The sequence below is a fragment of the Dasypus novemcinctus genome, chromosome 1, assembly GCF_030445035.2.
Source record: "Dasypus novemcinctus isolate mDasNov1 chromosome 1, mDasNov1.1.hap2, whole genome shotgun sequence".
NCBI classification, from domain to species: domain Eukaryota; kingdom Metazoa; phylum Chordata; class Mammalia; order Cingulata; family Dasypodidae; genus Dasypus; species Dasypus novemcinctus.
In genome coordinates, this window is record NC_080673.1 from 191358792 (window position 1) to 191377255 (window position 18464).

At 35.0% G+C, this 18464-nt stretch overlaps 1 protein-coding gene across 6 annotated transcripts in view; it reads left to right on the plus strand.

Annotated features, from left to right (window-relative positions):
* The window catches only part of LCORL (ligand dependent nuclear receptor corepressor like), a 181217-nt gene that overhangs the window by 61098 nt on the left and 101655 nt on the right, over window positions 1-18464 (plus strand). For 4 of the 6 annotated variants that reach the window (XM_071217163.1, XM_058300459.2, XM_058300494.2 and 1 more), the window contains exons 3-4: window positions 14443-14522; window positions 15461-15590. In XM_071217163.1, coding sequence (XP_071073264.1) covers window positions 14443-14522; window positions 15461-15590 — 210 coding nt within the window. Of the gene's footprint in view, window positions 1-864; window positions 984-14442; window positions 14523-15460; window positions 15591-18464 lie in introns of those variants that run through there. The other 2 variants (XM_071217166.1, XM_058300479.2) reach the window with 2 other exon arrangements.

Below are 18464 nucleotides of genomic sequence, written 5' to 3' on the forward strand. Positions count from 1 at the left end.
CCCTCCAGCAACATTCACTCCCATCATCATGACACATCCATTGCATTTGGTAAGTACATCTCTGGGCATCTCTGCACCTCATGGTCAGTGGTCCACATCATGGCCCATACTCTCCCCCATTCCATTCAGTGGGCCCTGGGTGGATTTACAATGTCCGGTGATTGCCCCTGAAGCACCGTCCAGGGCAACTCCAAGTCCCAAAGGCACCTCTACATCTCATCTCTTCCTGCCATTCCCCATACCCATCAGCCACCATGTCCACTTTTCCCACTCCAATGCCACTTTTCTCTGTGGACCTTGGATTGGTTGTGTCCATTGCACCTCTATGTCAAGAGGAGGCTCAGATTCCACATGGATACTGGATGCAATCCTTCTGAAGCATCATTCTTAATGGCTACACAATTTTCCTTGAGAATCTTTTTATAAGGTTTTAACTAACACCTCGTGGCTGGATAACTTATTCCATTTATTATTTTAATTCACGTAGATCCTTATACTTTATGTCTTCTCTGTACATTTTTTGTGGGGAGAGGGGTTATAAAATTAGCTAGAGCTTTGGGCCTCAAGCAGTCTTTTTTTTCACTTATAGGTCCATATTTCATTGCCCTTTTTCATCCCAGATTTTACAGCTTTTCTCTAGGTAACTTAGGTAAATATTTCCTCTCTTCTCTTGCTTTCTTGAATTAAAAAATTCTAGTCAAATTTGATGGTATAAAGTAGTGATACTAATTTTAGTAATAAATCTGGCTTGTGTTTTGAAGGAAATTTAAGCCCATGCTTTCAAAGTATAGAGCCTCTTTTAAAAAAAGTCATATAGAAGCCGTTCACTATGGAAAATCCTCTCTCCACATCAGGGTTCTCTAGGATCAGATTCCGGCGTATCCTAGAGGAAAGAAAATGAGAAGACAACAGAGACAGCAAAAACAGCATGGCAGGAGGAGGGGATGGGGGAAAAATAAATGAATCTTAAAAAAAAAAAAAAGGTAAATGAACTGTATCTTTGTCACATTTCAATGATATGGTCTTTAGGTTCTGTTTGCAACCAGGCCACTGTTTCTATGGAACATTACAAAAGTACATACCATCACTATGAAACTCAACTTTGGCACAGTGTGCAGTTAAATTGAAATCTTTGATGTCGTATATATCAGTCTCTTGAGAGGCTTATATATTAATTCTTTTTTTTTTTTTAAGATTTATTTATTATTTATTTAATTCCCCCCTTTCCCCCGGTTGTCTGTTCTCTGTGTCTATTTGCTACGTCTTGTTTCTTTGTCTGCTTCTGTTGTCGTCAGCGACACGGGAAGTGTGGGCGGCGCCATTCCTGGGCAGGCTGCACTTTCTTTCGCGCTGGGTGGCTCTCCTTACAGGGTACACTCCTTGCACGTGGGGCTCCCCTACGTGGGGACACCCCTGCGTGGCACGGCACTCCTTGAGCGCATCAGCACTGCGCATGGGCCAGCTGCACACAGGTCAAGGAGGCCCGGGGTTTGAACCACGGACCTCCCATGTTTTAGACGGACGCCCTAACCACCGGGCCAAGTCCGTTTCCCTATATGTTAATTCTTAAGTTGAATTCAGAACTCTTGTTTTCTGCTTTAGTTAATCATGTTTTACTGATATTTTAGTTTCTTTCATCCCAGGGATCATCTGACTTACTCATCTTGACTATGGATATTTACAAAATTTTAAAAAGATTCCATATAACATGAATCTCAGTGCAGTAGGCCTGTGAAAACTGGTCAGTTGAGGATGATATTTCTCTAGGTATGTCCACATATCAAAGGGAGATTATACTAGAAGTTGGCAAGCTATAATCTGTGAGCCAAATCCAGTTTGCTGACTGTTTTTAAATGGCCTTGTGAGCTAAGAGAGTTTTTTCAGTAGTTGAAAAAAATCAAAAGATGATTAATATTTCATGACTTCTGAAAATTACATGAAACTCAAATTTAATTTCCAGTAAATACATGGCTACTCTCAATGGTTGACATGTTTTTCATGGCTGCTTTTGCACTACAACCAGTAGAGTTTACCAGCTGCGGCACAGACCATTGTGCCCTTTACTGGAAAAGTTTGCTGACCTCTGATTTACATGATTGATTGAAATGAGTTATTTTTACTTAATTTCCTTTTTTCAACTGTTAATACTATGGTGATCGAGACAGAACTACCTTTTAATAAAATTTATTGAATGAAATTTTTTTAATGCTTATTTTGTGTTAGGCACTGTGATAAGCATGAGGAAAGAAAAATGAATAGACTTTTCTGCCTACTAGGAATTCATGGCCTAGTCTTAACTCAAAATCAGAGTTTTATAATATGAGTTGTTGATTGTATTATAGAATTTAAACTAAATAATCTATTTTATTGTTATTTATGTCAATTAGATTAGTTCTTAACATAGATATAGATGAGACTTCTCTGAGTTCTTAACATAGATGTAGGTGAGACTTATCTGAGTGTATTCATTTTAGTGTTTATAATACAAAGAGCAGAGAAACAGCCTAATATCCACCAATGAGATAGTGGTTAAATTATGATACAGCTTTTTGGTGGTATATTGTTATCTAGTAAAAATTATTTAGAAGTATACTTGACCATGGGAAATATTTATGGTAAGTATGTAATAACCTAATTTTTAAAAAGCATAAAATATAAAGTAGAAGGATATAAAGCAAAATGTTAGTTGTTATCTCTGGATGAAGGGCTTATGGATGATTTTTCTCTTCTTTATATTTTTTATTATAATTAACCTATTATTTCAGAAGGGAGTTGTTTTGTTTTGTTTTGTTTTTTCATTGTATTTTCCCCTGTTCAGTATATTCCTCTCGAATAAACATAGTTATTATTAGTGTCTGGTGACCCTTATGAAAATTCTCATTATCCCTTTACACTCCTAATTGGGGATCATCTTTTGGATCTCTAGGTTTATTTGCTGTAAAGGCTACTATTAGGAATAAAAACATTCAAAAGAAGAAAAGTTAATGTAACATCTATTGAACTGGTTAGGTGTTTTACACATTTTAATTTAGTTCCTGGTAAATCCTTAAAATACAGATATTATCCTCATTTTACAGATGAGTAAACCGAAGCTCAGAAAAGTTAAGAAAGTTGCACAGTTATATCTAGTGTGTGGGAAAACCTGTCGTTAAAAACCAGGGCTCTCTGATTTCATAGACTCTTATCTTTCCAAGTTAGATTAACTTATTGGAGCCAGACTTTAACCACAAGAAATTTATATACAGGATGAAAAGGTTGATCTTTTTGGTCATTTACTCTCAGTTTTCATATAACATTGCCGTTTATTAAATAAGGCTATTAGTATAACTTAGATAATTTAACCCATTTAGAGTTTATACCATTATATCTCAAAATTTCAAAAAAGGACGACAATTTAGAGAGAACTGATTCTATGTCAAATTATATTGAGAGATGGAATGACTAGTTTATGCCAATATTTATTTAATTTTTAATAAATCAAAAGATACTCTTGGGAAGGGGGAAGTCTGGCTGAGAGTTGATTTTTAAAATCTGGTTTGCTTATACAAAAAATGAAAGTAAAGTATAAAAAATATATTTAAAATGTATCACATCATCATTTATTTGAACTCAAATTCAAAAGCTGCTTCAGAAAGGATAATTATTAAATATCTCTACATAGCCATAGATTTTTGAACTCAGCAAATAAAGTTTTTTCCAAATACATACTCTCCCTTTGCCTTCTATTTATGTCCTAGTAACCTCTAATCTTTTTATCTCTGCAAATTTGCTATGACCAATCATTTCTTATAAGCCTTACCAAACAATATTTGTCCTTATGTGCACTGGTTATTTCACTAAGCGTAATGTTCCAATATTGTAGCATTTTCATAACTTCATTCTTTATCATGGCTGAATAATATTCCATTGTGTGTAGGTTCCACATTTTGTTTATCCATTTATTTGTTAATGGACACTTGGTCTTTTTCCACCTTTTGGTTATTGTGAATAATGCTGTTATAAACATTGGTGTAGAAATACCTGTGTTCACTCTTTTGGGGTATATACCTAGGAATAGAATTGCTGAGTCATATGGTAATTCTGTATTTAACATTTTGAGGTACTTCTATATTGCTTTCCAGAGTGGTTGCACCATTTTACATTTGCCTCCAACAATACCCCCTAGAGTTCCAGTTTCTTCACATAGTATTCATAGGGTTCAGTTGGACATCATGGCATGTATATAAATGTGAATTTGTAACCACATCAAAGCCTGCATGAAATATTAATTGCATTATACATTTTTTATATGCCTTTAAAAACCTTAACAGTGCATGCTCCTCTTTCACATTTTTGTCACTTTATTGAAGATTTTTACTTTGATATCCATAAGCATGTCTAAACAGTTGTATGCTCCCTTTTGCTGTGAAGGGCATTTCTGAATCATATTTGCTTTGTGTTCCCAAACCAGAATGTTCATCTTTTTCTCTTTTGCTTCCTCTCACTCCCCTCCCCTTTTTTCTCCCAAAATATTCATTTTATCTTGCACCTGTAAAGTATTAGTAAGGGAAAAATACTGTCTTTGCCATTTAATTTTTTTATTTCTTAATAATTTTTTAAATTGTTAATATTTTAACACTTAGTATCACAAATATTAACTATTGTCTGTTTTTATAAAATATTGTTCAGATTTAAAACATTGATAATACTCATCAACTTAGTGTTATTCTTAGAAAAACCCATCTAACTTAAGTGTAATTTATAAAGAAACTGGGGACATTTGTATTAATTAATTCTTTCCAACCCTTGTTATTCGAAATTTTTAAATAGTTATCCATGGGTGTGAAGTGGTATCTCGTGGTTTTGATTTACATTTCCCTAATGACTAATGATGTTGACTGTCTTTTCATACACTTACTGGCCATTTGAATATCTTCTGTGGAGAAATGTCTATTCAAGTTTGTGGCCCATTTTTAAAAATTGGGTTGTTTGTCTTCTTGTTGCACTATAAAAGTTATCCAATATATTATATGCAGTTGTTTTCTCCTGTTCTATAGGTTATCTTTTTACTTTCTTTATAATGGCCTTTGAGGCACAAACTTTTTAAATTTTGATAAAATCAATTTATTGTTTATTTTGGCGCTCATGATTTTGATGTCATATCTGAGAATCCATTGCTAAATTCCAGGTCATGAAGATTTGTCCCTATGTTATCTTCTAACAGTTTTTATAGTTTTAACTCTTTTATTTAGGTCCTTGATCCATTTTGAGTTGACTTTTGTCTACGTTGTGAATGAGGGGTCTAATTTCATTATTGCATGTGAATATCCACCTTTAACAGCATCATTTGTTGAGGACACTGTTTTTTTCCCCACTGCATGTTATTAGAACCCTTGTCAAAAATCATTTTGCAGTACTTATGTGGTTCTACTTCTGGTCTTTCAATTCTGTTCTTTGGTCTAACTGTCTTTATGTTGTAACACAATGTTTCGATTACTGTAGCTTTGTAGTACATTTTTAAATTGGGAAGTTTGAGAGTTCTAACTTTCTACTTTTTCAAAATTGCTTTGGCTCTTTGGGACCCCTTGCAGTTCCATATGTATTTGAGGGCAATTTTTCCATTTCTGCAAAAAGACTGCTGGAATTTTGATAGGGATTACATAGAATCTGTAGCTCACTTTGGGTAATATTGACATCTTAACAATATTAATTCTTCCAATCCATGAATATGGATGCCTTGCCATTTATTTAGGTTTTCTTTCATTTCTTTCAGGAATGTTTTGTAGTTTCCAGTGTACAAGTCATTTAAAACCTTTATTCCTAGATAGTTCATGCTGTTAGATGCTATTGTAAATGGAATTGCTTTCTTAATTTCCTTTTTAAATTGTTTATTGCTAGTATAAAGGGACACAGTTGATTTTTGTGTTAATCCTGTACCTTGCCACTTTCCTGAACTAGTTTATTTTATTTTTTTAAAGATTTATTTATTTATTTATTTATCTCCCCCCCCGGTTGTCTATTCTCTGTGTCTATTTGCTGCGTCTTCTTTGTCCGCTTCTTTTGTTGTCAGCATCACGGGAATCTATGTTTCTTTTTGTTGCGTCATCTTATTCTGTCAGCTCTCCGTGTGGGAGGCTCCATTCTTGGGCAGGCTGCACTTTCTTTTGTACTGGGTGGCTTTCCTTATGGGGCGCATTCCTTGCACGTGGGGCTCCCCTACGTTGGGGACACCCCTGCATGGCAGGGGACTCCTTGCGCACATCAGCACTGCACATGGGCCAGCTCCACATGGGTCAGGGAGGCCCGGGGTTTGAACAGCGGACCTCCCATGTGGTAGACAGACACCCTAACCACTGGACCAAGTCCGCTTCCCTGAACTAGTTTATTAGTTCTAATAGTTTTCTTGTAGATTCCTTTGGATTTTTTTATATATAAGATCATGTCATCTGCAAACAGAGATAGTTTTACTTTTCCCTTTCCAATTTGGGTCCCTTTTGTTTATTTTTCTTGCCTAATTTCTCTGGCTAGAACTTCTACTCTAAGATTCAATAGCAGTGATGAAAATGGTCATCCTTATCTTATATCTGACCTTAGGGAGAAAGCTTTGAATGGTTCATGATTCAGTATAAGGTTAGCTCTGAGATTTTCATAAATAGACCTTATCATGTTGAGAAAGTCCCTTCTATTCCTAGTTTTCTGAGTGTATTTAACAAGAAAGTTGCTGTATTTTGTCCAATGCCCTTTCTGCATTTACTGAGATAATCATGTTTTCTGTGTAGTGTTTTACATTGATTTTCAGATGTTGAACCACCCTTGCATTCCTCAGATAAATCTCACTATGTCATGCTTATTATAATCATTTTATTATGCTTTTATATTTGGTAAGGTAGTATTTTGTTGAGGATTTTTGCACTTATATTCATAAGATAAATTGGTCTGTAGTTTTCTTTTTTTGTAATGTCTTTGCAAGCCTTTGCTATCAGGTTAGTGGTGTCCTCATGGTTAAGAAGTGTTCCCTCATCTTGAACATAACATACTCTTAAACAATTAGTGAATTCAAGAAGAAATTAGAAGAAGAAGAGTCAAAAGCAACCCCTGGGCCGACCAGAGACCATGTGCCGCTACATCCCTGCGTCCAACTTCGACATCCCACCACCGCTGCCACGCCCAAAGAGAAAGGCTGAAGGGGACGTTAAAGGAGATAAAGCCAAGGTAAAGGACGAACCACCGAGAAGATCGGCAAGGTTATCTGCTAAACCTGGCCCTCCAAAGCCAGAACCCAACCCTAAAAAGTCCCCTGCAAAGAAAGGAGAGATAGTCCTGAAAGGGAAGAAAGGGAAAGTTGATGGCGGCAAGGATGGGAATAACCCTGCAGAAAATAGAGATGCCAAAACAGACCAGGCACAGAAAGCTGAAGGTGCTGGAGATTGCAAGTGAAGGGTGTGCATTTTTGATAACTGTGTACTTGTAGTGACTCTACAGTTTGAAATACTACTTTTTATCAAGTCTTGTAAAACAAAATTCTACATTTTTATTTTATTTTATTTTTTAAGCTATGTTGTTAGCACACCAAACACTTCATTGTTTTGGGGAGAAGGGGCAAATGTCACTAATAGAATATCTCTGAAGCTGGGTTAATATGGAAGAAAACACCTTTCCCCTCTAGTTTTTTGAGAGCCTTCCTCTTGACTCCCAGGAGAAGGGAGTCCCTGACACTGATAAACATTATTCACCTTGGCACAGATGCCTTGCGGTGTGGAAAAACTAAAATTCATTTTTATGTCCTCATGACCTTTTTTCTCTCTCTCTGCCTTCAGCATACACTTGACTCCCTTAAACCCAGAGGCCTGTTGGTGCCTGACCCCCAAAAAATTGGTTACCGGATGTCAGGCAATCTGGACTTTACTGTGATGCCTTGGATATGGCATCTCTCAAAAACGTAGCAATTCCTTTTTTAGATTATGGATAATTCTGCTGTTTTCATTTTATTTCCTGAAAGTCAGGGTTGGCTTGTGAAAAGTTGTTAAACAACAGGCTAAATGTGAAATGTCAACCCTCACTCTAAACTTCTGTTCAGAGCATCACATAAAGACTTCATTGGGTTTTATAGTGGCTTTCTGATTTTGGTAGTCCATTGAAGAAGGGAGTTTGAAAGTTGTCGTATACTGTTAACAATTGTCTGCTCATGTCCTGCCTAAAATGCCATAATTGGTTATGAAAAGTATCTTTAATAAGAGCTGGATACAGTTTGACTTGGAGAAAAAAAAAAGAATTCATAAAATCAGTAAATATCTCAAGATGAATGAAAACAAGAAACAACGTATCAAAACTTATGGAATGCAGAGAAGGCAGTGCTGAAAGAGAAATGTATAGCCCTAAATGCTTATATTAAAAAAGAAGAGATAAAATCAGTGACCTAACTGCACACTTAGAGGAACTAGAGAAAGAACGACAAACTAAACCCATAGCAAGTAGAAATAAAGAAACAACAAAGATTAGAACAGAAATAAATGAAATAGAGAATTAAAAAAGGAGGGTATTAACAAAACCAAAAGCTTGTTCTCTGAAAAGATCAGTCATTAAAACCCTCCCACCACGTAAAAGCCCTGGACCAGATTGCTTCACAGGTGAATTTCTACCAAATATTCCAAGAAGTATTAATACCAATCCTGCTCAAACTCTTCCAAAAAAAATTGAACAGGAGGGAACACTGTCTATATCATTCTATCAGGCCATTATCACTGTAATACTCAAAAGAGGTAAAGGTTCTACCAGAAAAGCACAGATCATTTCTCTTGTGAATATTGACGCAAAATCCTCAACAAAATACTTACAAAACAAATCCACAGCACATTATAAGAATTATACACCATGATCAACTGGGTTTTATCCCCCGTATGCAAGAGTGGTACAACGTAAGATCAGTTAATGTAATATGCCACAGTAACAAAACAAAGGCGAAAAACACACAGTCATCTCAATTGATACGTAAAGGCATGTGGCAAAATCCAGCGTCTTTTCTTCATAAAAAAACTTAGAAAATCAGAATAGAAGGAACATTCCTCAACAGGATAAAGGGCATATATGAAAAACCTACAGCTAACATCATACACAGTGGTGAAAGACTGAAAGCTTTCCCTCTAAGAACTGGAACAAGATAAGAATGCCTACTGTCACTGCTGTTATTCCACATTGTACTGGAAGTTCTAGCCAGAGCACTTAGGCAAGGAAAAGAAATAAAAGGCATCCAAATTGGAAAGAAAAAAGTAAACATTTCATTGTTTGCAGATGACATGATCCTGTATAGAGAACATACTGAAAAATCTTCAACAAAGCTATTAGAGCTAATAATTGAATTCAGCAAAGTGGCAGGGTACAAAAATCAGCAAGTTTCTGTGTACTAGCAATAAGCAATCTGGCACAGAAATCAAGAAAAAAATTCCATTTATAATACCAACTATAAAAGAATAAAATATTTAGTAATAAATTTAACCAAGAATTTAAATGATTTATATGTGGGAAACTACAAGACTTTGCTAAAAGAAATCAAAGAAGACCTAAATAAATGGAAGGACTTTCCATACTCATGGATTAGAAGAATAAATGTTGAGATATCAGTTCTACCACAAATGATCTACAGATTTATTGCAATCTCAATCAAAATTCCAACAGTCTCCTTTCCAGAAGTAAAAAAACCAATTGTCAAATTTATGTGGAAGGGTAAGGAACCCCAAATAGCCAAAACCATCTTTAAAAGGAAAGATAATGTTGGAGGACTCATACGCCTTGTCTTTAAAGCTTATTGCAAGGCTACATTGGTCAAAATAGCTTGGTACTGTTATGTGGATAGTATATAGACCCTTGGAATTGAATTGAGATTTCAGAAATAGACCCTCACATCTATGTCCAATTGATTTTTTTTTTTTAAGATTTATTTATTTCCTCTTACCTCCTCTCCCCCCCGCCCCATCTATTTGCATGTGTTCTTCTGTGTCCACTTGTATTCTCGGTGGCACTAGGAATCTGTGTCTCTTTTTGGTTGCGTCATCTTGCTGCATCAGCTCTCTGTGTGTGCAGCGTCACTCCTGGGTGGGCTGTGCTTTTCTCACGCAGGGTGGCTCAATGCAGTGCGCACTCCTTGAGCATAGGGCTCCCCTACATGGGGGACACCCCTGCATGGCACAGCACTCCTTGCATGTAGCAGCGCTGTTTGTGGGCCAGCTCACCACACGGGCCAGTAGGCCCTGGGTTTGAACCCTGGACCTCCCATATGGTAGGCAGATGCTCTGTCGGTTGAGCCACATTCACTTCCAATTGATTTTTGACAAGGCTCCCAAATCCACTCAATTGGGAAAGAATAGTGTCTTCAACAAATGGTGTTTAGAGAAGTAGATGTCCATATGCAAGAGAATAAAGGAGGAGTTCTAGTTCACACCATATGTGAAAATTAACTCCAAATGGATCTAAGACCTGAATGTAAAAACTAGGGCTATAAAACTCTGAAGAGAAAATGTAGGGAAACATCTTCACTATCTTGTTTTAGGCAGTGGTTTCTCAGACTTTATACCCAATGAACAAGCAATGAAAGAAAAAATAAATAGCCATCATCAAAATTAAGAACTTTTTTCCATCAAAGCTCTTTATCACAAAAGTGAAAAGACCGCCTAGTCAGTGGGAGAAAATATTTGGAAACCACATATCCAGTAAGGGTTTAATGTCCAGAATATAAAAAGAAGTTCTGCACCTCAACAATAAACAGGTAAACAGCCCAATTAAAAAATGAGCAAAAGACTTGAATAGACATTTCTCCAAAGAGGTTAAACTGATGCCTAAAAAGCACATGAAAAGATGTCCAACATCATTGGCTATTCAGAAAATGCAAATCAAAATCATGGGATACTTTTTCACAGCCACTAGAATAGCTTTTTTTTTTTTTTTTAATTTAAAGTGTTACAGAAATGTGGAAAATGGTAACACTCCTTCATTGCTGGTGAATGTATAAAATGGTGCAGCTGCTGTGGAAGACAGTTTGGCTGTTTCTTAGAAAGCTAAGTGTAGAATAACCATATTACCTTCTCCTAGCTAAATTCCCAAAAGAATTAAAAACTGGGACTCAAACAGATATTTGCACACCTGTGTTCATAATGGCATTTTTCACAATTGCCAAAAGGTGCATGCAACCCAAGTGTCTATCAACCAATGAAGGGATAAATAAAATATATATACATATAATGGAATATTATTCAGGAATTAAGTTCTGGTTTATACAACAATGTGGATGAACCTTGAAGACATTATGTTGAGTGAAATAGTCTAGACACAAGACACAAAAGGACAAATACTGTTTGTTTGATATGAAATAATTAGAATAAGCAATCTAACGAGTTAGAGTCTAGAATATAGGTTACCAGAGGCTGGATTTTGGGTAAGGAGTGGGGAGTTAATTTTTAATTTGTACAGAATTTCTATTTTGAATGTAACATTTTAGAAATGGATAGTGATGGTGGTAGCACAATTTTGTGAGTATAGTTGACAGCACTGAATTATATTTGTGAATACGGTTAAAAGGAGAGATTTTAGGTTGTAGAATAAAAATTCAAAAATAAAAAACATAGTCTTGTACAATATTAGTGATGGGCTATACTTAATAATTCAATTTAAAAATGTTCTTTCATGAATTATAACAAATGTACCACACTAATGCAAGGTGTTATATGGGAAAATAGAATGTTATATGGGGAAAAAATTTCTCCTAATGTAAACTATAAAGTATATAGTTTATAGTCTAGTTATAATATTCTCTTATCAATTATAACAAAGGTATCACATTAATGCAAAGTGTTGATAATGGGAGAGTCGGTTTATGGGGTCTTTTTTTTATATGTGTTTTTAATAAACCTACAACTTCTCTAATTAAATACATTTTTTAAAATGAAAAAAAACAAGGAAAGAGAAGTTGGACACTCTCCAGATATCTCGTGTGCCAGTAGGAAGCCAGAAACTGCTGCTATTGAAACTGAAACCTCTTCCAGTGTCCGAGATCATCCTTTTTGGGATATGCTTTACTAGAAAACATAAAAAACAGGGCGGGGGCGGGGGGGGGGGCGGAAGGAAACCAGCCAACTATGAAAGTTTTTAAAAAGTGCAATAAAAGAAAGAGGAGTTTCGGCTTTTTCAGTTGTCCAAGTATGTAAGGTTGGAAGCTATTGCTGCTGAGAGGGCTGAAACCAGGTCCTAGGCCCACAGACCAAACAACTTGAGAAAGAAAAAACCATAAGAAAGAAAAGAAGGTCCTGATCGGTGCTGGCATGGAGCCAGAAACCACTGTTGCCAAGAGGAATAAAACTGAGGCTAGCTAGGTCTTCATGGATCTACCAGACCAAGAAATATCCACTTACAAAACAAACAAAACTAATGAAATAAAGGTGCATTGGCTCAGAACCTTCCAGTGGATGCTCAAGGATTTGTGGAAGACCAGAAGCCACTGCCGCCCAGAGGGCCAAATAGGCCAGTGTCAGTGCTGGACCTTCAACAGTCTGCCATACCAGGAAACACACAGTCACAGAAGAAAAAGGGAAAAACAGCCAAAGAAGGTATACTGACTCTTTATGTCCTGCTGCTGCTAAGCCAGAAGCCACAAGCTCCGAGGACTGAAACTGAGGTCCCTCAGGGATCCCCCAGACTGACCTCTATTCTCTACCCCAGATTTTAGAGGATGAAGTTTCCTCTGCCTACCTTGGCCATTCCCAGAATCTGGGCTGCTTCTCCATAGCCACTGAGACTGTAATGAGTAAAGGGGCAGCTGATTGGTTTCTCATTTCACTTTTAAAAACTGAACTTTAGCAGACTCTTGCTTCCTCTGGCACTCCTGTAGTTGGTTTAAATGTCCATTCTAATTCTAGTTCCAGTTTTACCACTTAGTTAATTCCCATCTCTTTTTCCAGCTCTAGTTTTCCTGTTGGAAGGAGCAATCTGTATAACTTTCTGTTTCATCATTTTACAGGACTGTTTGTAATTATATAGATTATATATAGATATTTAGTCCAAATTATCTGTCATTTGCAAACTAACCTTATAAAATACATGTGAGATTGCTTGGGATTAAAATAAAATTAATAACTGACAATCCTGCCTTGATCGTAATTAGCCTTCGCATGGTGCATTTTCTTATGTATTTGAGGTTCCACATATGAATTTGTTTGAGAAAAGAAATTGAGAGAATTTCTCCTGCAAGGATTAAATTTGAAAATCACTGTCTATACCAGGGATATTCTTAACCTTTTTCGTTCCACAGACCCCTTTACCAGTTAGGCAAAAACAATGGACCCCTTATTAATTCCACACTATATTGTGTATTATTTAATAAATATACACACCCACACCAACTCGTCCCCACAAGGGTAATGTTTTTTAAATATCAGTTCAAGCTCATGGACCCCTGGTTAAGAACTCCTGGTTTATACCCACTATAGTTAGCTTGACAATATTATTATACATTTCCTAAAATTGCTTCAGTAGAAACTTCTTCCAGAAACGAATATATTTAAACAGTTGTATTATAAAGAACAAATGTTCTTATGGAAATATCCATTTTGTGTTGAATAATATAGCTTACTATCTATCTGTATTTTTTTCTTCATTCCTGTAACAAAAACTTTAAACAAATGTAATAAAAATCTAATCTAATTTATTAGCAATGAATTTCTACTTGTTTTCATGGCAGTATTTCATTTTCTCAAATCTTTGGTTTTTCTGGTGCTTCCCTCCAGTACTCTGATTTTATTTTACCTTTTGTATTATATAAAATTTATTCCTTTCCTCCACATATCTCCTTGTTCTTTTTTTTTTTTTTTTTTTTTTTTAAATGGTACTGGGGCCAGGGAATGATCCTGGGGCCTTGTATGAGAAGCTGGTACTCAACCACTGAGCCACATCAGCTCCCCTGAGTTGGATTTTTCTTTTGTAATCTTGTTGTTTTTGTTTTGTTTTGTTTTGTTTTAGCTTGTTTGGTTTTTGTTTTTTTCAGGAGGCATCAGGGACTGAACCTACCTGGGATCTCCCATGTGGGAAGCAGGCACTCAACTGCTTAAGCCACATCTGCTCCTCTCTCCTTGTCAGGATTTCTTTCAGAGCTAAAATAAAAAAATAAAATTAATGGCCAATGGTAAATTGTATTGTATCTTTCACAAAGCTAGAGGATACTTTAAACCCTGTTGTTGAAAATTACTTTAAAATCAGTTTATTGTTCTTGCTACTTTGTCCCACAATATTGCCAAATTATTCTCTTTATAGTATTTTCTGTTTATTTCTTTTCTGGATGTCATGACTTTAATTTTAAAGTTAGGAATCCTCCTTGACTATGAATAGTTTTATTTTTATATAAACCATTGCTGCAGAGAGCAGTATTTTAGTTTGTTTCAATAAATTTAGTGAATTTAATTACTATTTTTCCCTTTTTTAAAGACTGTGAACCAGAAGAGCTGACTGACTGGTCTATGGATGAAAAATGTTCATTTTGTAACCTACAGAGAGAAACAGTCAGTGTAAGTTGTAATGCTATGAAATTATGTCTAAACCGAATTTCATAATTGTAAAACAATTCTTTTTTTTTTTCATTTAAGTTATTCCTAATATTGTCACTTACAGTGGAAGTTAAATACTTGATTTTGGTAATGAGATTAATATTTTAAAGGGTCATGTTGGAAGTCATTTACCTTAACTTTCAGGTGAAAATCTGAGAAAACTCATCTCTTTTGCTTATTTCCCATTCTTTCTTGAATTTTCCTGTCTCAAAGTTCAGGTCAGGTCTGTTCTGTATTTGGGTATAGTCTAGGGTGAGCTTGAAGGCCTAGTTTGGTCTAAGGCCACCTTGATGTCTGATTTCTTGGGAATAATTTAGTAGGGGATAGTGTGCTACTGTTTTTTAGCCTTTCACTAACTCTTGAAATCTGTTGGATATCATAATTATCTCCTATATAAATGATTAAATATTAAGTATCTAATGTATATCGGGTATAAACTACATAAGCAGCATATTTTTGTATGGTTGGAAATCCTAATTCCTTATACACTGTTGGGAGATGGGCTGAGAACAAATAAGAACTTGAAAACTTGCATCCATTTTGGTCAGATTAGTGGATAAACATATCTGCTTCTTAAAACCTTCTGAAAAGATTACATTACTGCCATGTCATATACTGAATTTATTCAGCAGTATATTTTGATCTGCTCTTCCCTTTGACTATAGTTATGCCACGGAATAAAACTAATTGGGCCCTCTATCAGAGTTAAATTTCTTTTTTCCTGACCCTGTCACTAATCTTATGTTCTCTTTATATAATTTGTTTTATTTAAAATGTAGGGCAAATTAGCATTTAGAGAAGTAATTTCTTTGCCCTTTTTAAATGGAATTCTGTGAATGAATAAAAAGTGTTTTGTTATGTTTTTATGTGTGTATGTGTGTGTGTGTGTGTAATTTTAGGATTGTATACCATCTCTTGATTCTTCACAGTCAACACCAACGGAGGAACTATCATCTCAGGGCCAGTCCAACACTGATAAGATTGAATGCCAAGCAGAAAATTACCTAAATGCACTCTTTCGAAAGAAAGGTAATATTGACATGCTTTGTCATTTAATATTTGACATAGAGATCTAAAATGTTTGGATTTTTCTCACACAGAAATATTTTAAATGTCTATCTGTATTTTGTTCCAGGTGATTTCTATTTTTACCCTTAATTACACTTCATATTTTAGGAATAATAGTACTCTCAGTCACTGTAGTGCTAGTCTTTTAGTAGTCACTACTTTTCTTTATTCTGTTTCCAAATTTCTCCCTAACTTATGTTATCATACATTTTCCTTGTCTCCTCTAGGCACCTTTAAAAATTATGCATGCTCAATCTCCCTTATTTTGTTCCTGTTCTCAAGACTTCAAAGATTCTTTCATTTACAATAAGTGATGCATATATTATATTGCAAAGCTATGTTAGAAATGCAGCAGTTAAGTCATTTATCAGTCAGGTTGGAGCATATTTGCTGGCTTGCTATTTTAATGTTTAATTTCATAGCAATATGCTTATTTAACATTAGAAAGTCAGTGTACGTTTTACGTCTTGTCTAAGCTATTCAAACTAAGTTGGGATTGTTTCACTTCCTTATTTGACACACAGAAGTAGTTTTTATGTATTAGTTATTTGGGAAAAATATAGAAATATAGAATCTTCAGTTTTTTGTTTTTAGCCATTCTTATAGTCGTAGAGTGTCTTAATTTTTACCAAATGGATCTTCAGAGTAAGTCGAAGGAGATTAGGTTGGGGTTGGAGTGGTGAATTTATCCTACCCAGCTTCTTGAGATGGAATAAAACATATTGCCACATTCTCATCTGGGTGTTGATCCTGCTTTGCTCCTGTTTAGAATTAGTACCATCAGATATTTTATATTGATGTTAATTTTCAGGGTTTGATGCTTACTATTGTTGAAATAGTCCTGCCTTTGAGAAAGGAGTCTTTTGTTTAATCTTAAGTATTACAAATTATTTTATGTATAGAAATATGAAAATCCTCTGATTAAAGGAAGCATTAGTGTAGTTAAAGGGCCTAAAGTAAAGAACCATGCTTTTTTTTTTTTTAATACAAGGTACCAGGCATTGGACCCAGGACCTCATATAAGGGAAGTAGGCACTCAGCCACTGAGCTACAGTCACTCCCTAGAACTATACCTTTTTAAGTTCAGGGAACTGAAAATATTTTCCTGTGTATTACTGAATGAATTGTGGTACTTAATGTTGAAATATTCACATTATTTTTAAAGAAAGAAAGCTTCTTTCAAAATTATTAATCTGAATTAAAATTAAAGTATATTACATGTTTTCTTTAAGAATTTTATACTTATTTAGACATTTTTATTCTACCAGTATATTACATTTATAGGACAGATTATGCTATCAGACATGTTATTCTGAGAACAGGAGAAAATATATACATTTGCACACATGCACATAGTTTTATTCACTTGGGAACTCATTACTCAGTTTCTTCTTTAAGTTATTTGTAAAGGTAGTAACTAGAGTTATCAATATTAATTTTAATTTTTGATAGTATGGAGTAAACCTGTGCTCCATTGCCCTATTAAGAGTAATCAGTAAAAACTTGGTACTATTTCAGCTGATTCAAGCATCTGGGTCTCCAAGAGGTCTGCTACGAATGGTTGGGTGAGTGTTCATGGATATTTAGTGACCTCTCCATTTGGAAAGTTCTTGGTTTTCTTCAAGATCCTTTGAAGGATCATGAGGTTTTTCATTAAATATTTGTTTCCATATTTGGCTTTACTTTAGGTCTTATCTTTGCTAATTCTTTCATTGTAGTCCATCATCACTTTCCAGATTTAATTAAATGTAAGGGATTTTCTGCTTGTGTGTTTATTTGGGTTTGCTTTTTTATTTGTTTTTATTTTTCTTGGAATAGGCTCATGTTAGAGATTTCCAGTATAGTCTGATTAGGACCAGGTTAGAAGATAGTAATATTACCTTTTAAATGGTCTTAACTCCTTTGTTTGCTTTTAAAAATTATTCATCAGTTAGCACTACCTTGAAATGAATTGCAAGAAATATATCATGTTTTTAAAGATGGGAAATATCCTAGTCTTTGGAATAGCAAATAAAATGTTTATAAAGCTTCTTGTTAGTGATGCTTTTATTTGATTCCTGAAAATTCCTCCACATTCAGCCACTTTTAGGAATTGTGGATAATGGTAAAATTAGTATTATTGATGCTCTAACTCTGTTGCTTAGTTTGAGGAACATGTGTATGTTGGTCATCTTACCAAGACAAAAAAATCTTTTAATATTCTTATAGTAGCTTGGTATTTTTGCCTTTGCCAACTTCTGGGTTTAGGGATGATGGTAATGATAAATATAAACTAATATTACTGAGAATTTACTGTCTAAAATGATGATGGCTAATATTCTCAAAGTATGATTGATCACTAAGCCCTTTTTATTTGTTTGTTTTTGCCTTAACTCGTTTAATCCCAAAACAGTGTTATGAAGTAGGACAATGAAGCACCAAGTAGTTAAATAGCATGTCTTTTAGTTCTATTTAATGTACATTTAAGCTGTCAATAAGAAATATAAAAGATGAAAGTTGTTCATTGTGAGAAATACCTAGATTCTTTTAAGTACCGAGGAGGAAAAATTCACTGTTTAGCAGCCTAGGATTAGGATTATTTTAATTGAATTAGGCAGATTAGAGAAATGTTCTGTGTTTTCTTTTTATGAGCTATGAACAATTTTAGTTCATAATTCTTATAATGTCTAATAATAGATTATTGGAATGCTCATTGGCATTGGACTTTCCAGGGAATGAAAGAAACTTACTACATAAAATGCAATTAGTGTGAGCCCATGTAATTAAAAGCTAGACAGAGATACTCCTATCAGGGTTGAATAAATGGAATTGGGGTTGGGGATGCTTAACTACTTT